General features: G+C 41.8%; 1 protein-coding gene across 1 annotated transcript; it reads left to right on the top strand.

Moving 5' to 3' along the window:
• The first annotated feature begins 15,207 nt into the window (after positions 1-15,207).
• Positions 15,208-18,425, top strand: nfkbiab (nuclear factor of kappa light polypeptide gene enhancer in B-cells inhibitor, alpha b). The gene is made up of 6 exons (XM_004082661.5): positions 15,208-15,532; positions 16,600-16,705; positions 16,850-17,060; positions 17,422-17,510; positions 17,601-17,861; positions 17,958-18,425. The coding sequence occupies exons 1-6, from the start codon at positions 15,285-15,287 to the stop codon at positions 17,991-17,993; spliced, it is 951 nt and encodes a 316-aa protein (XP_004082709.1). The 5' UTR covers positions 15,208-15,284; the 3' UTR covers positions 17,994-18,425.
• Positions 18,426-20,811: the final 2,386 nt, after the last annotated feature.

Here is a 20,811-nt window from a genome sequence, read left to right as displayed (position 1 = left end):
GAGCCGCCGTGTGTGTGTGTGTGTGTGCGCGTGTGGGTGTGTGTGTGTGTGTGTGTGTTTGGGGCCTTGTAGGTACAAAAGCGCTATATAAGTATACGCCATTTAGATTATTAATAATTCATTCAAGTTTACGACGTGTACTTTCAAGTTTAAAAATGTTTTCAAATTTTCTTTTTCTGTTTTTTTTTTCCTTTCAAATTTGCGATATCTATTTTTCTAATTTATAATCTGGTTTTTCATTCACTTTACCTGCACTAATGACTGTCCCACTGGAGTGTCTGATTAGCAGGGTGGGGGAGGTCTTGGACACTCTGCGTTCATACATGCGTGATGAGATGAGATGATGACTGTTCATGTCAGCACCCCCTCCAAATCTGCCCCTGCTGATAGGAGACTGCAAAGAGATCCATCCATCCCTCTCTCCTCCATTCATTCATTCATCCTCCCCCGGGCTAGAGGTGCTCTCTACACAGGCCAGGGACCTCATAGCAGCTTGGCCAACGCGCCTTGGCCAGCCGACACCCATGCCTGGACGTCCATCATGACTGATGAGCTTGAAATCAAGCTTAAGGGTCAGGATGTTGGCTTCAGCCGAGGCTCGTGGGAAATATGAGTGGAGAGGAGTCCAACACTGAAAACGAGTTAAGCAGCAAGCTTTCCAGTAATCAGGTTTTTCATTTGTAAGGGTTTGACGTGGGACAAAACTACCTTTTAATTGTATATTTTCCATGAAATAATCCTTCAAAACCTCAAATTTAACATTAATATGAACATTTTTCATCCCTGAATTTCAAAGGTTGATGCATTATTTTATATGAAATGGCATTGCAATCAGATTTTAACCCAACTCTGAGGTTAAAAGGGGACTAACTTTTTGCTGGGTTATTTTAACTCAGGTAAGAAAATAATAACTCAGGAAAAAATACATGAGTTGGGTTAAACTAAAACAACTATAATCCCAAAAATTAGTATTGCTCCCAAAAGTTATCCAAAAATATATCCGAACATGAATAACCCAAGAATTGGGTTGAAAAATAACTCAAGAGTGTGTAATAAATTGTTTTTCCTCCCCAGTTTTGATACACGCTGGTTATGACTTTGTGATTGAACTAAGTAAAGTTCGGTACTCCTGATTGTGCTGCCTCTTTGCCGGGATGACAGTTCTCTTTCTGCCAGAGGAGCTGTTAGAACATTTCGTGCGGATGAAAATAAATGGGATCACAAATCTGAACAAAATAACGAAAGAAGACTGCAGCAGACGCCGTTCAGGGGTGTGAAAACGGGCTGAATACTATCAGTCAATCTCCTGGAAAAACATAGATACAGCCAGTTTGTTGAGACCCGGGGAGTCGAGGTGTGGAGGTGCATGCATGCACACATCTACACACGTCCAGGCCTTGAGTTTGCATGGCATCCGTGTGCACTGAGGTGGATAATCCCCCAGACTGCTGAAAATGAATGTATTGATTTGTGCTTCTCTGTCATAAGCCGTCAAGTATTGTCTGTCTGTCTGTACTACTGAGTCTATGCTGAAAGTGAGGCAGTATTCTTGATATTTACTATTTATATACTATCTATATGTTGTCAACTTAAATCGTTCCAATTTAGTCTGAAGAAGGTCAGTTAGTATACCTCCTACACAAACTTAGTCTACATTATACTTTATAAACTTATACTTAACTATACTTAATAGAAAATTCAAGTGTGCTACTTCTGGCTTAGGAACTGCTAAATGTCCCTTTTGACATTTGAATCGATGCAAACATTCCCCTTACCTTATTAGATGTCTCCTAATGTCTACTTTTATTATTTGATGGCTGTCATTTTCATTTTTGCTCAAAAAGCCTCGAGCAAACATGCTTTATTTGCCAGCTATTTTCTTTACATTCCGAGGTAACTTGTTTTTTAGGAGAGCAAAATTAGAATTTAATACTTAGTTTTTTTATTCATATATTTTGATATCATTCCTTACACATTTGTTTTTTTTTAATCAATTCTATTTGTAATGCATGTTTCTTTTTTTTAATTATAATTATTTGTGGATCAGGTGTAATCATATCTCATTTAATCTCATTTGCAGGCAACCAATTAAATGTTTTGTAAAAGGATACAATAAGAAACGTGTTTTAACATTAAATTAATTATATTTTTTCTCATCTATAATAGCTCACCAAAAAATGTTAGTTTTGGACAGAAATCTGACCCTTTCAGGTGCATTTGTTGTAATTTTTTCTTAAAGCTTGTGATTTTTTTCTCACAAATGTTTTTTTTAGAATGATTTACATTATCTTAGTGAGACAAACAAACTGAAATTATGAATGTTTTTTTCAGTGATAAAACTACGTTCATTGCTACTCTATGAATGATGTGCAAAGTGAAAATGTGTCGCCATCTACTGTTCATTTGGTTTCACATAAATCAAGAGTTGTTAGATCAGCCCTCTTGCGCCCTCTTCTGGGCACACAGACTTGTTGCGGGCACGGCATCTTCCATGCCATAAATTATTGGAGACTTGTCTCCTCAGCTGCTGTCCTCTCTTCCCTTTCAGTGTTATCTGGAGTCAGTTCAAGAGTGTGTTTCGCTACAAAATGAGAGCTTTTTTTTTATGATCTTCTTCTTCTTCTTCTTCTTTGCCACAGCTTCCTCCATCTAACCCTGTCTTCTGCATCACCTTCTCTAAAACCAGCCACCTTCCTGTCTTTGTTCACTGCATCCATAAACCTCCTCTTTGGTCTTTCTCTAGTCCTCTTGCCTGGCAGCTCTACTCCTGCTTCCAATAGATTCACTGTCTCTCCTCTGGACATGTCTGAACCATCTCAGTCTGGCCTCTGAATTTATCTCCAAAACCTGCCTGCCCTCGCTTATACTTATATTCTGATATACTCATTCCTGATCCTATCCATACTCCCACGGAGAACCTCAGCATCTTTATATCTGCTAACTCCAGCTCTGCTTCCTTTCTTTTCCTCAGTGCCACTGTCTCCAGACACAGAACAACATGGCTGGTCGAATCCCAGTTTTTTACATTTTCCTTTCATTTAACCCTTGTGCTATCTTAGATGACCCCACCCTTACATTGACGTGTTCTCCCTACAATGACAAAGGTGGATAAAGGTGGAAAGATTTCATGTAATCCATGGACACCAGTGAGGTTCACAAATGATTGAAGAAAAAAGGTTCAGAGCACTGTCTAGTGGGTCTAGATGACCCAACTCCCAATGTTAAAGTGCCTAGGATAGCACAAGGGTTACAACTGTTAATATTTAGGTCGTTCTATGGATTTTAGACCATTGTATTTTAAAAACAAGAAGCCGTAAACCTTTATTTGTAGGAGTTGTACAAATAAATATAATTTATTTTACTTTTTAACATTTTTTTACATTTTGTAAAGTTAAACAACAATATCGTTGTCATAATTGGCATATAGCGGGACAGAGTGTAAAAAAGCCCCATAATTTTTTTAACAAGACTTTAATGTCAAATAAATGACCACTACCCTGGTGATAAACAACAATATTGCTTATGACTTGCCAAAAAACAGTTGAAGTTAAATCACTGAAGAGCAACTTAGTGACAAAGCCCAAGTTTTCAGTCAAAAACACTTCTCAAGCGCAGCTCTCAATAGCAGCATCAAATAAACCTCAAGAGCTAAAATATGTATAGTTGTGTTCATATTTGAATGTTGAGAAACAGTTACCATCTTGTTGCACTTATAATGAAATAAATGATCCAAGGAGAGGTGCATGAAGAATATGGGCTGAACTTCAATCTATTTTTGTTTAGCACCTAACTGAATGTTTGTGAATGTAGAAGCAAAAGCACTTACCTACTGATTACATTTGCAGACTTAAAGAGTTCTAATGGTGATTTGAAGAGTCACCGTAACCTTTGCCTGCCACACGGCAAACACATACACAGCTTGTGACTGATTGACTGATTGATTTCCCATAACTCATTTATGTGTCCAAACGCTTAGGGATTCCCGCTGACGCATACATTAATCATTCACATAGTCAAACAAAAGGCTTTTTTCCTTCAGTTTCTTTTTTAACCCAAACATTTTCTACCTGACAACTAACCTGAAACCTGTCAGACAAGACAAAAATCACCTTTCTGGTATTTTTAGATTTCCTTTAACCCAGCTCAGTCTAAGTAAATGAACCAGCTGTTTCTTTTTATTCTTAATATTTAGTACCAGAATGTGGCTCTTCAACACTCAAGTTCATCTTTTCATAAACTTAATTGAAGCCAACATCTGTGTGCTTATAATCTGTATTGCTGTTGTGATGTTTCACTCAGTAGTTCTAAAATTTGTACCATACATGTAAGTGTTACTAATTATCACAAAGTAATCAATCTCAAGAGTGTTACTTGGTTTACATTGTTACCGTTACATCTCCTGTCCGTCCCTCTTCCCCCCTGGCTACTGGAAGAGTAATTTTTCCCGCTATCCGCTGTCATCAACATCCAAAACGTTAGCAAATTAGACCCATGCCTCCTTTCTCACTGAGCCCTTTTAAAATGCATGTTTTGTCTCATAAATGAATTTTATTTTTTTGCACTTTTGAAATTAAACTTTTGTTGTCCGTGATAAAAATGGACATGGTTATCTGCTGTGTTAACGTGTGTAATCGCGTGGCCACATCCGATAAGTTATATAGGCTAGAGTCGCTACACTAGTTTGTTGCTGATGCAAAGTCGGATGGCGTACTGGAAAAGGCCAGATGCCGGCTGATTACTGTGCTACAATTGCAAAAACAGAGCTGGAAAAACAAGGGTGGGACTTTTCACAAATAAATTTTTATTGTCAGCTAATAAAGGATGGAATACATTTTAGGGAGGTATGAGTAAGTTTACTGTCAGAATAGTGAACACGTAGACACTTAGACTTACACCTTGCAGATATTTATGCACGCTCTTTAGGAGTTAGCCTGTGTATTTAAGGAACTCTGGTGGAGCCTTCTATGTCGCCTCATTCTGACTAGTTTGCTGAGCCCTGGTTCTTGTTTGAATATGTATTTCGTAAATTTAAATCATTGAACTTTGCTACTATAAGTGCTTGTGGTTCTTCCCTGCACCTGGGTTTCCTCCTGCTTTCCTAACAGTTACATCATGAGCCAACCATGTCTAACCCAGCAGGAGGATCACAAGCCAGAAGCTCACAACTACCATCAGCTGAGGAGTTGTCAGCATTAGCCCAAGACTTGCACAGCTGCATGGCAGGCATGCAGCAGCTCCATAACAGTCTCTCCCACCTGGAACATGCTCTCCCATCCCAACAAGTCTGACTGGGCTTACCTGATATGTGTAACCCTTGTGCTATCCTCCCACATTGGGAGTGGGATCACCTAGACCCACTAGACAGTGCCCTGAACCTTTTTTCTTCAATGATTTGTGATCTTCACTGGTGTCCATGGATTACATGAAATCTTTCCACCTTTATCCACCTTTGTCATGGTAGGAAGAACACGTCAATGGAAGGGTGGGGTCATCTAAGATAGCACAAGGGCTAAGGTTCATGTTGGTTCTTCCATTGCCAAAGCTTCCATCTGCCAAAGAGTTATTCGTCATCTCCCAGGATGTGTTTTTTTCACACCAGGGGTGTCAAACTCATTTTGGTTCGGGGGCCAAACTCAAGGCGTCTGATCCCAAGTGGGCCGGACAGTAACATAAAAGCAAAAAACAGCTTTTTTTTTTGATTTTTTACTCAGTTGGAAAAAATGCCTCAACCAACATGGTAGCCTAATTCAGTGATTTTCAACCTTTTTTGAGCCAAGGTACAACTTATCCTTAACAAAAATCCCGCGGCACACCAGCATCCTCCTCTTCTTTCTCTTTCGGCTTTTCCCATCAGGGGTCGCCACAGCGAATCATCCTTTTCCACCTCACTCTATCATGAACATCTTCTACCCTAACATTAGCCAACTTCATGTCCTCTGTCAAGACATCCATATATCTCCTCTTTGGCCGTCCTCTTGCCCTCCTGCCAGGCAGCTCCATCTCCAACATCCTTCTACCAATATATCCACTATCCCTCCTCTGAACATGTCCAAACCATCTCAGTCTGGCTTCTCTGACTTTGTCGCTAACACAGGCAACATGAGCCGTCCCTCTGATGTACTCGTTCCTTATCCTGTCTATCCTGGTCACTCCCAAGGAGAACCTCAACATCTTCATCTCCGCTACCTCCATCTCAGCCTCTTGTCTCTGTCTCACTGCTACCGTCTCTAACCCATAGAGCAGAGCTGGTCTCACCACTGTCTTGTACACCTTTCCTTTGAGTCTTGCTGACACTCTTCTGTCACACAACACTCCTGACACTTTCCTCCACCCGCTCCAACCTGCCTGCACTCGCCTCTTCACCTCTTTTCCACACTCCCCATCACACTGAACTGTTGACCCCAAGTACTTAAACTCCTGCACCTTCTTCACCTCAGCCCCCTGTAACCTAACGCTTCTACCTTGATCCCTCTCGTTCAGACACATGTATTCTGTCTTACTATGACTGACCTTCATGCCTCTTCTTTCCAGAGCAAACCTCCACCTCTCTAGCTGTTCCTCCAGCTGCTCTCTACTCTCACTGCAAATTACAATGTCATCCGCAAACATCATTGTCCAGGGAGATTCCTGTCTTACCTCGTCTGTCAGCCTGTCCATCAGCATAGCAAACAAAAAAGGACTCAAAGCTGATCCTTGGTGTAGTCCCACCTCCACCTTGAACTCCTCTGTCTGACCTACAGCACATCTCACCACCGTCATACTTCTCTCATACATGTCCTGAACTACTCTGACATACTTCTCTGCCACTCCAGACAATCTCATACAGTACCACAGCTCCTCCCTCGGCACCCTGTCATACGCCTTCTCTAAATCTACGAACACACAATGCAGCTCCTTCTGACCTTCTCTGTACTTTTCCATCAACATTCTCAAAGCAAAAATGGCATCAGTGGTGCTCTTACGGGGCATGAAACCATACTGCTGCTCACAGATCTCCACCTTCTTCCTAAGCCTGGCTTCCACTACTCTTTCCCACAGCTTCATTGTGTGGCTCATCAACTTTATTCCTCTATAGTTGCTGCAGTTCTGCATGTCACCCTTGTTCTTAAAGATCGGAACCAGAACGCTTCTCCTCCATTCCTCAGGCATCTTCTCACTCTCTAGAATCCTATTGAAAAAACTCGTTAGAAATTCCACTGCTGTCTCTCCTAAGCACTTCCATACCTCCACAGGTACGTCATCAGGACCAACGGCCTTTCCGCTCTTCATCCTTTTCAGAGCCTTCCTAACCTCATCCTTTCCAATCTCTGCTACTTCCTGCTCCACAACAACCACATCTTCCTCCCTTCTTTCCCTGTCATTTTCCACGTTCATCAGCTCCTCAAAATACTCCTTCCATCTTTTCTGTACACTCTCCTGGGTTGTTAGCACCTTTCCATCTCTGTCCTTAATCACCCTTATCTGTTGCACGTCCTTCCCATCTCTGTCTCTCTGTCTGGCTAGCCTGTACAAGTCCTTCTTTCCTTCCTTTGTGTCTAGCCTGTCATATAGCTCATCATAAGCTTTCTGTTTGGCCTTTGCCACCTCTCTCTTCACTCTACGCTGCGCTTCCTTGTACTCCTGTCTACCTTCCTCAGTCCTTTCTACATCCCACTTCCTTTTAGCCAACCTCTTCCTCTGGACGCATTCCTGTACTTCCTCATTCCACCACCAAGTCTCTTTACCGTCTTTCCTCTTTCCAGATGACACACCTAGCACTTTCCTACCTGTTTCCCTGATAATCTCTGCTGTAGTTTCCCAGTCATCTGGAAGCTCATCCTGACCACCCAGGACCTGTCTCAACTTCTGCCTAAATTCCTCACAAGTTTCTTCATTCTGTAGCTTCCACAACTTGGTCTTCTTTTCTGTTTTCCCTCTCTTCTTCTTCCTGACCTCCAGAGTCATCTTACACACCACCATCAAGAAGATTTAAAAACTGTTTGATGTGTGTTTGTTGTGGTTTCAAGACGTTTAACAGGGAATGCTGAGACGCTGTCACTTTAACCCAATGCATCATGGGAGATGTAGTGCTATGACAGACAGACTCGCTTCTCCGTACTTTATTACTTTGATCACTTTTTGCACGGTCTGATACCAGATCCCGCGGGAAGCTACACCTCTAAAGACGAGCTTCAGCTGGTATTTTTGTTGGAACTGAGAGACTTTATGAGCAGAATCTGAAAAAGGAAGTGACGACTTTAACCATTTCTGATTGTTCAGACTGATGACGTATGATTAAGCCTCCAAAAATAATTGGTGGAAACAGTTAAAGGGGCGGGACTTTTCTGAAAACAGAGCTGAATCTGCTGCTAAATCGCGGTCCCTTAGTAAAGTGTTTGTAATAGAATGAAATAAACAGAAAGAAAAAAGTATTTTATGATCTTTCATATTCCTAACTAATCAGTGTTTTATCAGGGCCTGTTTGAATGAACATAGAGCTGATATCCTGGAGATGGTAAATGTTTTTAGATCAGTGAAAGAGGGTACTTCCCACGGCACACCTGACCATATCCCACAGCACACTAGTGTCCCGCGGCACACCGGTTGAAAAATACTGGCCTAATCACTTATTATTAGACATTCAATCACAGATGCCAATGGATCTCAAATAAAATGCATTTTACTTAAAAAAATTTGGTTTATTCAATTTTATAAAGACTAAATATTTTACATCTGACACCGAAGCAATCCCAACAATAAACTCAAGACAGGCTACGGAAAAAAATGAAACACCTGCCTAAAATGTAAATGTGCAACTCAATGAAAAATTAAACAAAGTTAAACTTGCAAACATTTGTGAATATAAGAATTTGGAGTTCACCTCTCTTTCTCTCCTGAAACTTCACCCAGCCATCAATATCAGGATTCAAATCCTGATATGACACATTTACTGCCGTTCAAGTGTCCAAAACACAATGAAATGTTCAAGAGTCTTTTTGCTGCCGGAATTTTGTGTCAACACCTGCTTTCTTCCTAACCTTTAATGGAGCGCCATGAGTGACCAGACTGACATCACGTAACCAGTTCAATCCATCATAGTCTGGCACAGTAACTAGAGAAATGACTATGTCATCAGCTGTTGTTGTGTCCATCAACTAAAGAAACTCTGCTGTGACAGTCTCTTTAACACCTCTAATAAATATGCACAGTTGTGCAACATCTGTATCTGTGCTTTCATCAATAGTAACCAAAAATGCAATCAATGACTTGATTCCTTCATTTGGCACCCAAGTCTCCTCAGAGATGTTGTATCTGCAATCGTAATCCTTGACAGACATGCTGGCAAAGGTCGACTGCTTTTTGGGGCACAAGACTTCTGCAGCCTTCAGCATTTTTCAATAAGTTCACTATCCGAAAATGGTTTGGATGTTTGCTCCAACTTTCTTTGCAATAAGGTAACTAGCTTTCCCTGCTCCATCATCATAGTCATGTGACACTTTGACAACATTTTGGTCATTAGGGTGTCACTACTGATCATTCTTATGGCAATGCAACAGTGGTGGGGCTCGCGCAGAACCAAACTAGATCTTACTCAGAAACAGAGCAGTTAGGTTTTGCTTTTGGCACGTGCAAAGATATGCTGTTTCACCTGTTTTGCTGTTCCTTTGCTTCACCTAGTGGCGGAATTGCGCATTTCGGTTAATTCGCTAAAAAATCATAACTCGCCACAGGAATGGACTAGAAACATGCTTTTTTTGTTAAAAATTCTGATCATTTTTACTCTTCATGACTGGGCCAGATTGAACCTTCTGGAGGGCCGTATCCAGCCCACGGGCCGTATGTTTGACACCCTTGGTCTACACCGACTCCCAGTAAACATAATCTCTGAGTTCTGCAGACTCATCAGGATCAAGGTCAGTTTGGGCTCTGGGTTCCATCCACAGATAGAGTTCTTCTACCAGGGCCTGGCAACTACTCTCTGGGCCATCTGCACCAAGATCCCCAACACATGGCCTTCTCAACTCCTGTTGGCAGAGTACTCCCATAATGTTCAGGTCAACTCATCATGCTTCTTCCCCTTCCAAGCAGCCGACCCTCTTCCCTCATCAAGAGCAGTTGGTCTCATCATCTGGTCCAGCAGTTTTTGTGAGGTGCTGCTGGTGCACTTGGAGGGTTTTTCGAGAAAGAGGAACCAGGCAGGAACCAGGCAGGGCTGACCAGTGTGGGTAACCACAGACAGGTTCCTGCCCCACAATATAAGGTGGGAGACCGAGTGTGGCTATATTCCACTGATGTGCCACTAAAAGGGGGTTTAAAAAAACTGCATCCTTGCTAAATTAGTCCCTTCTCCATCACCAAGATCATCAACCCTGTGACAGTTGGGCTGGCTTTTCCCTCCACCCTCAGAATCCATCCAGTCTTCAATGTCAGCAAGTTAACACCTGCAAGAGACTCACCTCTCCAGCCTGCTCCAGCATCCCCTCCTGCAACTTGTTTCGTGCGTGGTTGTCCAGCCTACACCATCGGGAACTCCTTGCCTCCAGGAGGGTTGGTTGGGGTTTACATTATCTGGTCGGCTGGGAGGGTTATGGCCCAGCAAATCGCCAGTGGGTGCCAGGGCGTCCCATCCTCGCTAAGGACCTGATCACCCAGGGAAGGTTATGTCATGTTCTACTTGTCTTGTGTAATTTGTCTTTTCTATTGCTTCTGTACAGGCTGGCTGTGACTCCGCACATTCTCTAAACTACAAGCACAGATCCTGCTTTACACTCAAATTACAGTTCTAAAATTCACTTTTTTTGAAAACACTACACACAATTCTCTTCTTTGGCACAATAATTATGCAGAAAACATCTTTTTTTCACAAGGAACACACTGCCATTCAAATATGCACACTGACTCATCACAAAGGCAAACACCCATTTCACAATTTTACAATTAACAATCAGAGTAGACGCATGAAAGGGCAGCAGGTGTGCTCTTCTGTTTTGGAGCAATGGACAATAAACATTGGTAACAGAGGCAGAGCCAGAGGAGTGAGAGTAATAGGAGGAGGATGGGGAAAACGTGGACAAGGAAGGCCAAGGACCATAATCTCTGAGATCTGAGCCACTTTAGTGGCCAACCATGGTCTAACAGTAACTCTAGTGCTATCCTAGGCACTTTAACATTGGGAATTAGGTCATCTAGACCCACTGGACAGTGCGCGGAAACTTTTTTCTTCAATGATTTGTGATCTTCACTGGTGTCCATGGATTACATGAAATCTTTCCACCTTTATCCACCTTTGTCATGGTAGGGAGAACACGTTAATGTAAGGGTGGGGTCATTTAAGATACCACAAGGGATAAGGGAAGCTGGTCAAATTTAAGCAGGTACACTGTAGCATCCATCATCCGGACATTCCGAAATGAGAATGGCTAAGAAATATACTCTCACTAGAAAATTGCTGTACTGCATATAACTACAGTATTAATGAGTACAGTAGTACTGTAGTACAGTATTGCCTGTTGAGTGTTTTGTAGTACTGTGCAAATAATGTAAAGTATGTTTCACGTATTTAGGAAATGTATCCCTACTTTGTGTTTACAGTATTTTACTGATAGCAACACAAGGTGATCAGGAGTGTGTTCTGTCTCTTGAAAAGGAAACTAAAATCATGAACAATCATGAAAACAATGCCATAATATTTTGGCATATACAAAGAAAAATAATCGAAAACAAGGACATGCTTCAAAATATTGATAGGGTAAGCCTATCAACACTGTGTCAACAAGACTGTGTCTTGCACAGATATAATCTCAGGGTGAAGCAGGTCTTCAGGGTGCCATTTGAATGCAATTCAGAAAGAGTCAAAGAATTCCAATATAACTATATGCAAGTGAGTCCCGTAATTGATGCATACACCGAATACAGTAAATTATACATATTTCAATGCTGTGATCATAATGATTGGGCTTCACAATAGTGACCACTGCACATCTATTTCTGATATTGTCATGAGTGTTTCAGAGAGTCCTGGAGCTAGAGGTGGCTGCACAGGAGCACCAGTTAATCTTCATTGATGAGGTTGGGTTCAACCACATAAAAAGACTAAAAAGGGGAAGGAATATCATCGGCCAGCGTGCCATTGTTGACGTCCCTGGCCAGCGCAGAGGGAACATCACAATGTGCGCTGTGTTTACCCTCCATGGCGTCATCCATCACCATGCTACCCTTGGCCCCTACCACATCCCCCATCTGATCACATTCCTGGACACCCTACCCAACACATTCAACACAACACACCAGATGGCCCAGAGCAGCTCAGGTACATTGTCAATTGGGACAACATAAATTTCCACAGGGCTGCTCTGGTACGTAACTGGTTCACTGACCACCCGTGCTTTTTAGTTGTTCATCTCCCACCATTGTTTTTTACTGTAACTGTGTACAGTAAATTCTTCTGTAGTTTTGTATGTAGTGCATGTGCAACTTGGTGTTGGTTGGGGATGGGATGTACACTGTGTACATTGTTTTTGCCGGAAAAATAAAATAAACTTCTACCATGTATGTCTGTTCATAGTATAAAAATATGATCAAATATCTTACAACACACTTATGTATGTACTGTCTGTTGTAAGTGTAACACTAAACCAAGAAAAGGCCTAAGTCATTATGATGAAGTCATTATGATTATGATGAAGTGTTTTCCATTCATCGTGTGTTTTAACATTGAGCACATCAGTGTTCAGTTGGTTCTTATAAATGTCTATTCATATGATGGTTTGTGTGTCATTTAAAAACACAATCCCATTTTGAGAGGAAATATTATTGTTTCAAATGTATAAGTTTCTTTTTTTTTGCAGGAGAATTGAGGGGTTTTGCCCATTGTGTTTTGTTTTTTTGGGGGGGTGTTTAGAGTTCTAAGAATATGAGGCGTGCTTTAAAAAATGTGTGTAAACCTTTTGAGCCTGCACCTTAGTATTTAACCCCTTTTTACCCGAAACACAATATAAGGGTTAACCCTTGTGCTATCCTAGGTACTTTAACATTAGGAGTTGGGTCATCTAGACCCACTAGACAGTGCACTGAACCTTTTTTCTTCAATGATTTGTGATCTTCACTGGTGTCCATGGATTACATGAACAGAGGTTTACATGACTTCCTTTCAAAATAAGACACACTGTGTCCCATAGTATTATTTTAATGCAGCAGATTTAGTGGTATAAAACTGTTCATTTTACAGTTTGCTGTGCAGCTCAGCCAGAAATTTGTAAATATAACAACCCAAAGGAAAATCAGAACTAATTAAGTGACCCTTACTGTATTTTTCATACTGTGAGGCACACTTGGAATCCTTGAATTTGTTCAAAAATAGAAAATCTGCCTTGTAAATTGGTGCACCCTAAGTATGAATTCAGGTTGTGCTTACTGACTTCCAGTTGATTTTCTGTGGCACATAATGTTCAAAAATCTATCCAAATATTTTAGTCTGACTTTATTATACTATAAAGGTGAACTGGTTAATGAATTGTTTGAGCATTATGGGTACCATGGTCAGGAGCCTTGCAGTGTGATATGTTACTTTACTTTTCATTTTATTTTACTACCTCCTTTTACTTTACAGTTACTCTCTAAAAAGAAAAACTTTTAATTTTTCTTCAAGAGAGAGCCACGATGGAGGGGTAAAAGAACCGCATGTGGCTCTGAAGCCTCAGTTTGTAGACTCTTTGCATTTGCAGTAAAGTGTGAGAAAAACTAATTATTTTAGAAGCTAAAAGAAGCTGCAGCAGTAACATTAGAAAATGAAGCAGAGTTTATTACATCTATCTTATGTTCAGCATGATGTTCTGCACAGAATGTGTGTAAATGCATTTCCAAACAGCTGCAAGTGCAACTAAAATATATATTTTAAGTTCTGAGAGCAGTCCCTGAACTTCCCGGTTTAACTGGTCACACTGACTGAACAATGGGATGTAAAACAAGCCTGGGTTTCCCCCAAGGCCTTCAGAACATAATGTTCAACGTAATATTTGTTTTTTAAAACCTGGAGTCCTTCCACTTTTTTGACATGGGAATAATAGGAATAATTTTAGCCAAAGTAAGTTCTGTAGTTTTTTTTTTTTCATTTAAAAATCGTTTCACATGATAAATAAAGCTGCACACTTTGAACTCTGTGACTATCACATGTGCTTTTTTTCGTGAATCAGTTTAACATTTGCAAACTTGCACCGTTTATCACAAATTGGACGTTCCCCTCTGTGAACCGCCACCTTAACGTCGTGGAGGGGTTTGAGAGCTTGAGTGATCCCAGATGCCAAGTTGTCTAGGGCTGCTCCACCGAGTCCAAAGCTGCTGTCCGGTCGAATTGCACCAGGACAACAGGGTATTTGGCATCAATGGGCACGGCAATGTCAATGAGGACCTTTAGCACGACGGACTGTGCTGTGTTGAGTTCTACAATCGGACTCAAACATCTCAAAAATTTGTGGTCAGCAACTGCTTCCAAACAAGTTTTTCAACTTACTTAGGTCAAAAAAGACAAATTAAAAACAGGTCTAAAAAGAGATAAAACAGAGGTGTCAGGGTGAGGCTTTTTAAGAAGAGGCTTTACCACAGCATGTTTAAAAGCAAATGAAACAACTCCAGAGGTTAAAGACGTGTTAGTAAAAGTCAAAATTCTAGGCCCTACCATATCAAACCTTCCCATATAATTTGCTTTGCCCTCGTGTTCACCACTTTATATGACCAACCAAAAAAACAAAAAATCCACACTGTTGTCATCCCTAAAATTTTGCAGGAAACTCCTTTGTAGCCCTCTGTCTGCCACTGCTGCAGGCCTGCCAGAGGATCTGCTGAGAAACACTTCCTTTTGTTTTGTGATTCAGAAGGACGGGCTGTTTTAGGACTTTCCATGCATGTGATGTAGTCATGCCAAAAGAGAAACTTGCTTAAAAGTTAAAATATCTCAGGTTTAGACTTTACCAGAACAACTGGCTCATAAAACCAATGCAAATGCACAATAGTTGCATTGTGGGAAGTTTTTATTCTTTACAAAAGGCATTTTTTGGTGCAGGACTTGGCTCCAACCAATGCAGTTTGCTGTCGATAACAAACCCAGCACCATATTTATATATATCTCGACAGAAATCCCCTTCTGGAGCCAGCAATCTGTATGATGTGTTATTCTAGGTGACAGTTTTCTGGAAATCCCCAAGTCCAGATTTTGGCTCCGCCCCCTCTCTTTGCCTCACAGAACATTGACAGACTGCCACAACACAACCTATCGCACCTCGGCGCGCACGCACACACCAAGGACTATTATGGACCTCCATCGGAACACTGTGTTAAACCAAATGGATTACAGTGAAGATCCGAAGGAGGTGAAGTCGTCTCAGCTGACGGAGGACCGCCTCGACAGCGGCATAGACTCGCTGAAAGAGGAGGAGTACCAGGCTGTGGCGGCCGAGATCCATCGCCTCCAGTTGGACTGTGAGCACAAACAGCCCGCCGCCGTAACCGGAGAGCCGCTGCAGGAATGGCAAACACAGATCACGGAGGAAGGGGACACGTAAGTCTAAACCAGGATAACATTGCAGGATTACGAACTGAGCTATTTATGACTTTCAGAAGGCCCCCGCTCGGATCTTGGATGTAACTTGATGCGTTTTTTCCCGGTTGGGTGGGAACCCCTAATCGCTGTGCAGAAACTGAGGCCTAGTTTAGCCTCAGCGGGGACTCATGAGCTAGATGGGTTGAAGGGGCCCAACTGAACCGTTGAGAAAATATAGTACGGGCTACCGGCTCGACAAAAGGGCCTTTCTCTGGTCAGAAACTGCTGGTGAACGTCAACAAAAGACCATTATCGGGAAGCAATCTTTTACGGTCGCGAGTCAGGTTGGGAAAGTCCCGGGCGCGCCGCCAAGTAATCCGACCACTGCGCGTGCCCGTGTGGCAAGAAAAGGGAGGAAAAACGAAAGCCTAGAACGCCTAAAATTAAAACTACACGCGTTAATTAAAGCTGCGAGCAAACTCTGTTCCCTAACAGTACTTTGGAAAATTCATAAACCAATACGAATAATTAAAAACCCACAAAGGCTACGTATTGTGTAATCACAGTCCCTCTGCTCAGCAAAATAGGCCCTATAGGCGCAGCTGCGCAGTTGGTAATAAATTCAGAGTGCAGATAGGACACCTTTCAGTGAACCATGAAACTGCTCCTTTTTGATCTAAACCACGTTTGCACATGCGTGAAACCAATCCAAACGGTGCTCGAAGGATTGTTCTTAAGGTGCTGGAGTTTACTTGCGTATTACATAACTGTAATTTAATTAATAATAATTAATAATAATTTCAAAAAAGGGTTAATAAATAGAGATAAGAAATAGTTATTTGAAGGAGTATGATGGTTATGATTAGTATATCAATTATTATTATATTAATAATAATTATACTAATCATAATATGTTCATATTTCAAGGATTACAATGCAAAATCCTCTTCAATACTTGGTATCAAACTTGCTCTTTTGCCCAATTAAAAACATTTTTTTAGCAGGTAGTTTGAGGAAAAATAGCTCAAATAATATAATTGTAAGTATGGGAAAAGTAACGGGTACTCTTGTTTTTGTTCTTGCAGGCTGCTTCACTTGGCTATCATCCACGAAGCCAAAGATTTCACCCAAAAAATGATTAACATGACAAAGAACACAGACTTCCTCAATGCGCAGAATGACCTGAGACAGGTGTGCAACAAAGTCCTCTTTTTTCCTTTTCTCCCTCATCAGTATTTACTTTCACAGATAATTAGTTTTGATCAAATCAAACTTTTGATCAAACACATTTGCTCTTTCATAAACATTACGAAAATGTCTCTTTTCTCTTTTCAGACTCCCCTCCACCTAGCGGTTATAACTAACCAGCCAGATGTGTGTTACGGCCTCATCGTGTCGGGCTGTAACATCACAGTGGTGGACAACAATGGGGACACACCTCTTCACATTGCTTGTCGTCACGGCAACCTGCATTGTTTCAGTGCTATTACACAGAACTGCCGCCCAGAGCAGCTACACACGGCGATGGCGACCTGGAACTATAATGGTGAGATCCTGAGAACATAACTTTAAAGAGAGTAGCAGGTTACACAACAAAATATTGAAGTTGGAGTGGCTGAGTGCGTTCCGCTTTCTTTAGTCGTCTATAGAAGTAGTATTGCTATGTCCTTCTAAAAAAACTGAAGTCCATTCTAATGTAATGCAAGGAGAACTTTCAGCTCCAAACAGAAAGACGGATGAGCCAAACTCATTCCTGTATAAAGATATCTTCCATAAATTGCGACAGAGCTTCCTGGACATCTAGTTTAGAATTTGCTGTCAATTTTGCACATTGGATGATGCTTGGTGGATGCTTCTGCTGGTCTGTTGTCAGCCGTTGAGCGTCTTCTCCTGTGTTTTTCACATAGGTCAAAACTGTCTTCACTTGGCTTCCATTTATGGTTTCCTGTTGCTGGTTGAGAAAATGGTGGATCTCGGGGCTGACATAAACACGAGGGTAAGAACCACAAAAAAATCTGTTTTTTCGTATGGGATACACATTAAACTTAATCACAATAAAATAAACTATTTTTTTTGCGTAACGCAGGAGCAGCACAATGGTCGTGGTGCGCTGCATCTTGCTGTAGACCAGCAGAACCTCTGCCTGGTCAAACTGCTGCTAAAAAAAGGGGCAGACCCCAACCTTCTGACCTCTGGAGGCTACACCCCGTACCACCTCACCTACGGCTTAGACAACTGCGACATCAGAAAAGAGCTGCACCCGTTGACCCATCCTGATCTGAGGGAACTTCCCGACAGCGACTCTGAGAACAGCGAGGAAGATTCAGACGAGGAGTTCGATGAGGGGGTACGTTGAAACCTGCGCCGGACGGATGTGAATAAAAACAAAAACAAGAGTCTGGATGTGTCTTGTTAACTTTTTGTTTTTCGTTCTTATCTGCAGGTTATGTATGATGACATCAAGTTGAACGGGCATTAGCAAGAAACGGAAGCAAAGTTGTCATAGAGGCGCGAGCCGCAACGATTGATGACAGCAACAAAAGAGACATGGCACTACATGTAGGATTTCTGCAGTGCGGCTCCAGAAGGATCAGCGACCAGAATGCCGAGGCTGGTGGCGTTGACGCCTCTTCGGAAATGGGACAAGCAGCTACTGAGTCAGGCTGGATGGATCAAACCTAATGCTATAGGAGAGAACTGCTGGCACTGCAAGTCATTGACATAAAGAAAATAAAACCCAAGCGGCTGTACCTGTAACAGCCCTGTTGTATGATACTGTAAATGCTGTGTATACAAAGATGTATTTTTTATGAAAGCTGTGAACATGTACAGTTGAAGCGGTTGTATATGTCAGACAGTGAACAGTTTGAGTGAACTCCAGTTAAATTAAAACACTCATATTTAACAAAAATGTTTGTTTTGACTGCATTTGTGGAAGCTGCAAGGCTTCGGTTTGACATGCACTCAGAGCCCTGGTCTTGAGAACCGAGGAGCACCGGTATAAGTAGAGGTTCGTGATAATACAAATCTATATCTATATTTTTACAGGAAATGGGTCATGTGGCTTCCCTTTGCCGAGAAAAAGTCCTCATAAAAATGCTCCAGTCACAGTTTCAATTCATAAAGATTGTGGTTTATTTCCATAAAAAGAGAAAAAAAGCAGCTCTGTTCTGATGAATGAAGGAGGAACTGTTGGCCCATTGAGTTTTGCATGCCTCTGCCAGATATTTGTGTGTGTGTGTGTGTGCAGAATTGAGATAAGAGGCTTTGGGATTTTTTGTGTGCGTGTGCGGACTTTCTACATAAGGAAATGTTTTTGTTTTTTTCCCAGAGGGCGTGACTGACACAAAAATTCCCAGGAACAAAATACTTCAACCTCTTGAGCAGAATACAGTAATTTGAGTTGGTTAAAAGGAAATTTAAGTCAAGCAGCAGAACAGAAAGAAAGTATGAGTTTAAAATAAATATCCTGCAATCCCAACACGGTTAGATTAGATTAGATTCGATGACTTTATTTATCCACGATGAGAAAATTCACGTATCTGTGGCAGCAAAAACATTAATAAATAACAGCAAAGAAAGGACATCAAAAATGGCATTCTCATTATAAATAAATACAGCTACAAAAGTAGCGTGTGATCCACTGCAAACATGAGTTACAGTTACATGAGTTACATGGTTACAGTGCAGACTTAGATGTCTTAGCTTTTTGTTTTACATGATCTTAAGGGTGTAACCCTTGTGCTATCCTAGGCATTTTAACTAGACAGTGCGCTGAACCTTTTTTCTTCAATGATTTGTGATCTTCACTGGTGTCCATGGATTACATGAAATCTTTCCACCTTTATCCACCTTTCTCACGGTAGGGAGAACACGTCAATGTAAGGGTGAGGTCATCTGAGATAGTACAAGGGTTAATTCAAACATTTGTGATTTGAAATGTTTTGCACTGTTTATGTGTTTCCTTTTTTTTTTTAAAGCAAAAACATAGCAAAGAAACCCCACCTCTCATGCCCGTTCCACCCCTGTTCTACAGGGCATTTCAGTTTAGACTCACAGTCAGATTCCAAACCAAATTAAGGTAAAGGAACACATTTTCATACTTGTTAGATCACATACCTACCTGGTCTTAACAAGCAATGTAAATCCATTCCTGGCAATGTAAATTATTTACCACTCATGTAAACTCGTTTTTCTAATGTCCTGTTAAGCTAAAAGTAGTCCGTACTGATGCTCCTAGCAGTCCTTTTCATAAAACCAAACAGATAAAACAGTTGGGCTTAGTGCCAAGGGGTCAATGTGGACCCCCTAAACCAGGGGTCTGCAACCTTCAACACTTAATGTCAGCTGTGACTTCAATGAGGAGAGATCTTGAAAGTGTCTTTGAAAGATTTATTAGTGACGCATGAGTAATCAGTAGTCTTTGGCGGTTGGGCTGTGGGCCGGAGACATTTTGTATGTTTGTGATGACCTCAGACCAAATGAAGAGACCCCAGAACCCACTCGCTGATGGTGGCTAAGGCCAGACCGCGCCGAATCGAAGAGTCAGGAGGAGAACAGGGCAGAGGTGGGCCTGCAATGCACCTTGGGGGAAGGAGGTACTTGGCAGTGGTCCCCCTCCCATGGTTGCCGTATGGAACAGATCCCCCCTCTCGGTTTTATTTGCACCTCAGACATTTTAGGGCCCTTGGTAGGGCGGGTGCTTGGACATCACTGCCAGCAAGTAGCAGATGTCCTTTAAGCGCCCTACCCGCAAATTTTAACTGCACCGTAGACATTTAGGGCCCCTTGGTGGGGAGAGGGATGGGACATCACAGTGAGTAATCAGGAGATGTCCCCTCAGTGCCCTACCCGCCAATTTTAACTGCATCCCCTTAGTACACACACCCTTTACCCCTCAAAATATACACTTCTATACAAACACACATACATGCACACAAACACACACACACATGCATTTTGCAAGGAAGGTGGGACTTCGGACCATCTGTCCCCTACCCCATCCCTGGTAGGGGGTACTGGGCCCTATGCAAAGGTGGCCGTGTTCTCTGGGTGCTAGCTTCCTGGGTCCGGCAGCCCTCTCTCCAAGCAGGGAGAGGGATCCCTGAGCTTTCTGGCAAGGCCAACAGCCAGGGATCACATCACACATTAAAATGAATAAAGTTTGGCCTTGATTACAAAAGGGGTTTATTCAGACATATCTCTGGTTTGCCTGAAGATCAATAACCCCTGTTGTAAAAGTAAAATATGTCCATCACAAGAGGCCTTCAGCTGTCAGCTGTTGGACAGGGCAAGTA

This window comes from Oryzias latipes, chromosome 22, assembly GCF_053564925.1.
Source record: "Oryzias latipes strain Hd-rR chromosome 22, Olatipes_Hd-rR_3.1".
In the NCBI taxonomy this organism is placed as follows: domain Eukaryota; kingdom Metazoa; phylum Chordata; class Actinopteri; order Beloniformes; family Adrianichthyidae; genus Oryzias; species Oryzias latipes.
Note: the sequence above shows the minus strand (reverse complement) of the source record. Positions and strands in the feature narration are given on the sequence as shown.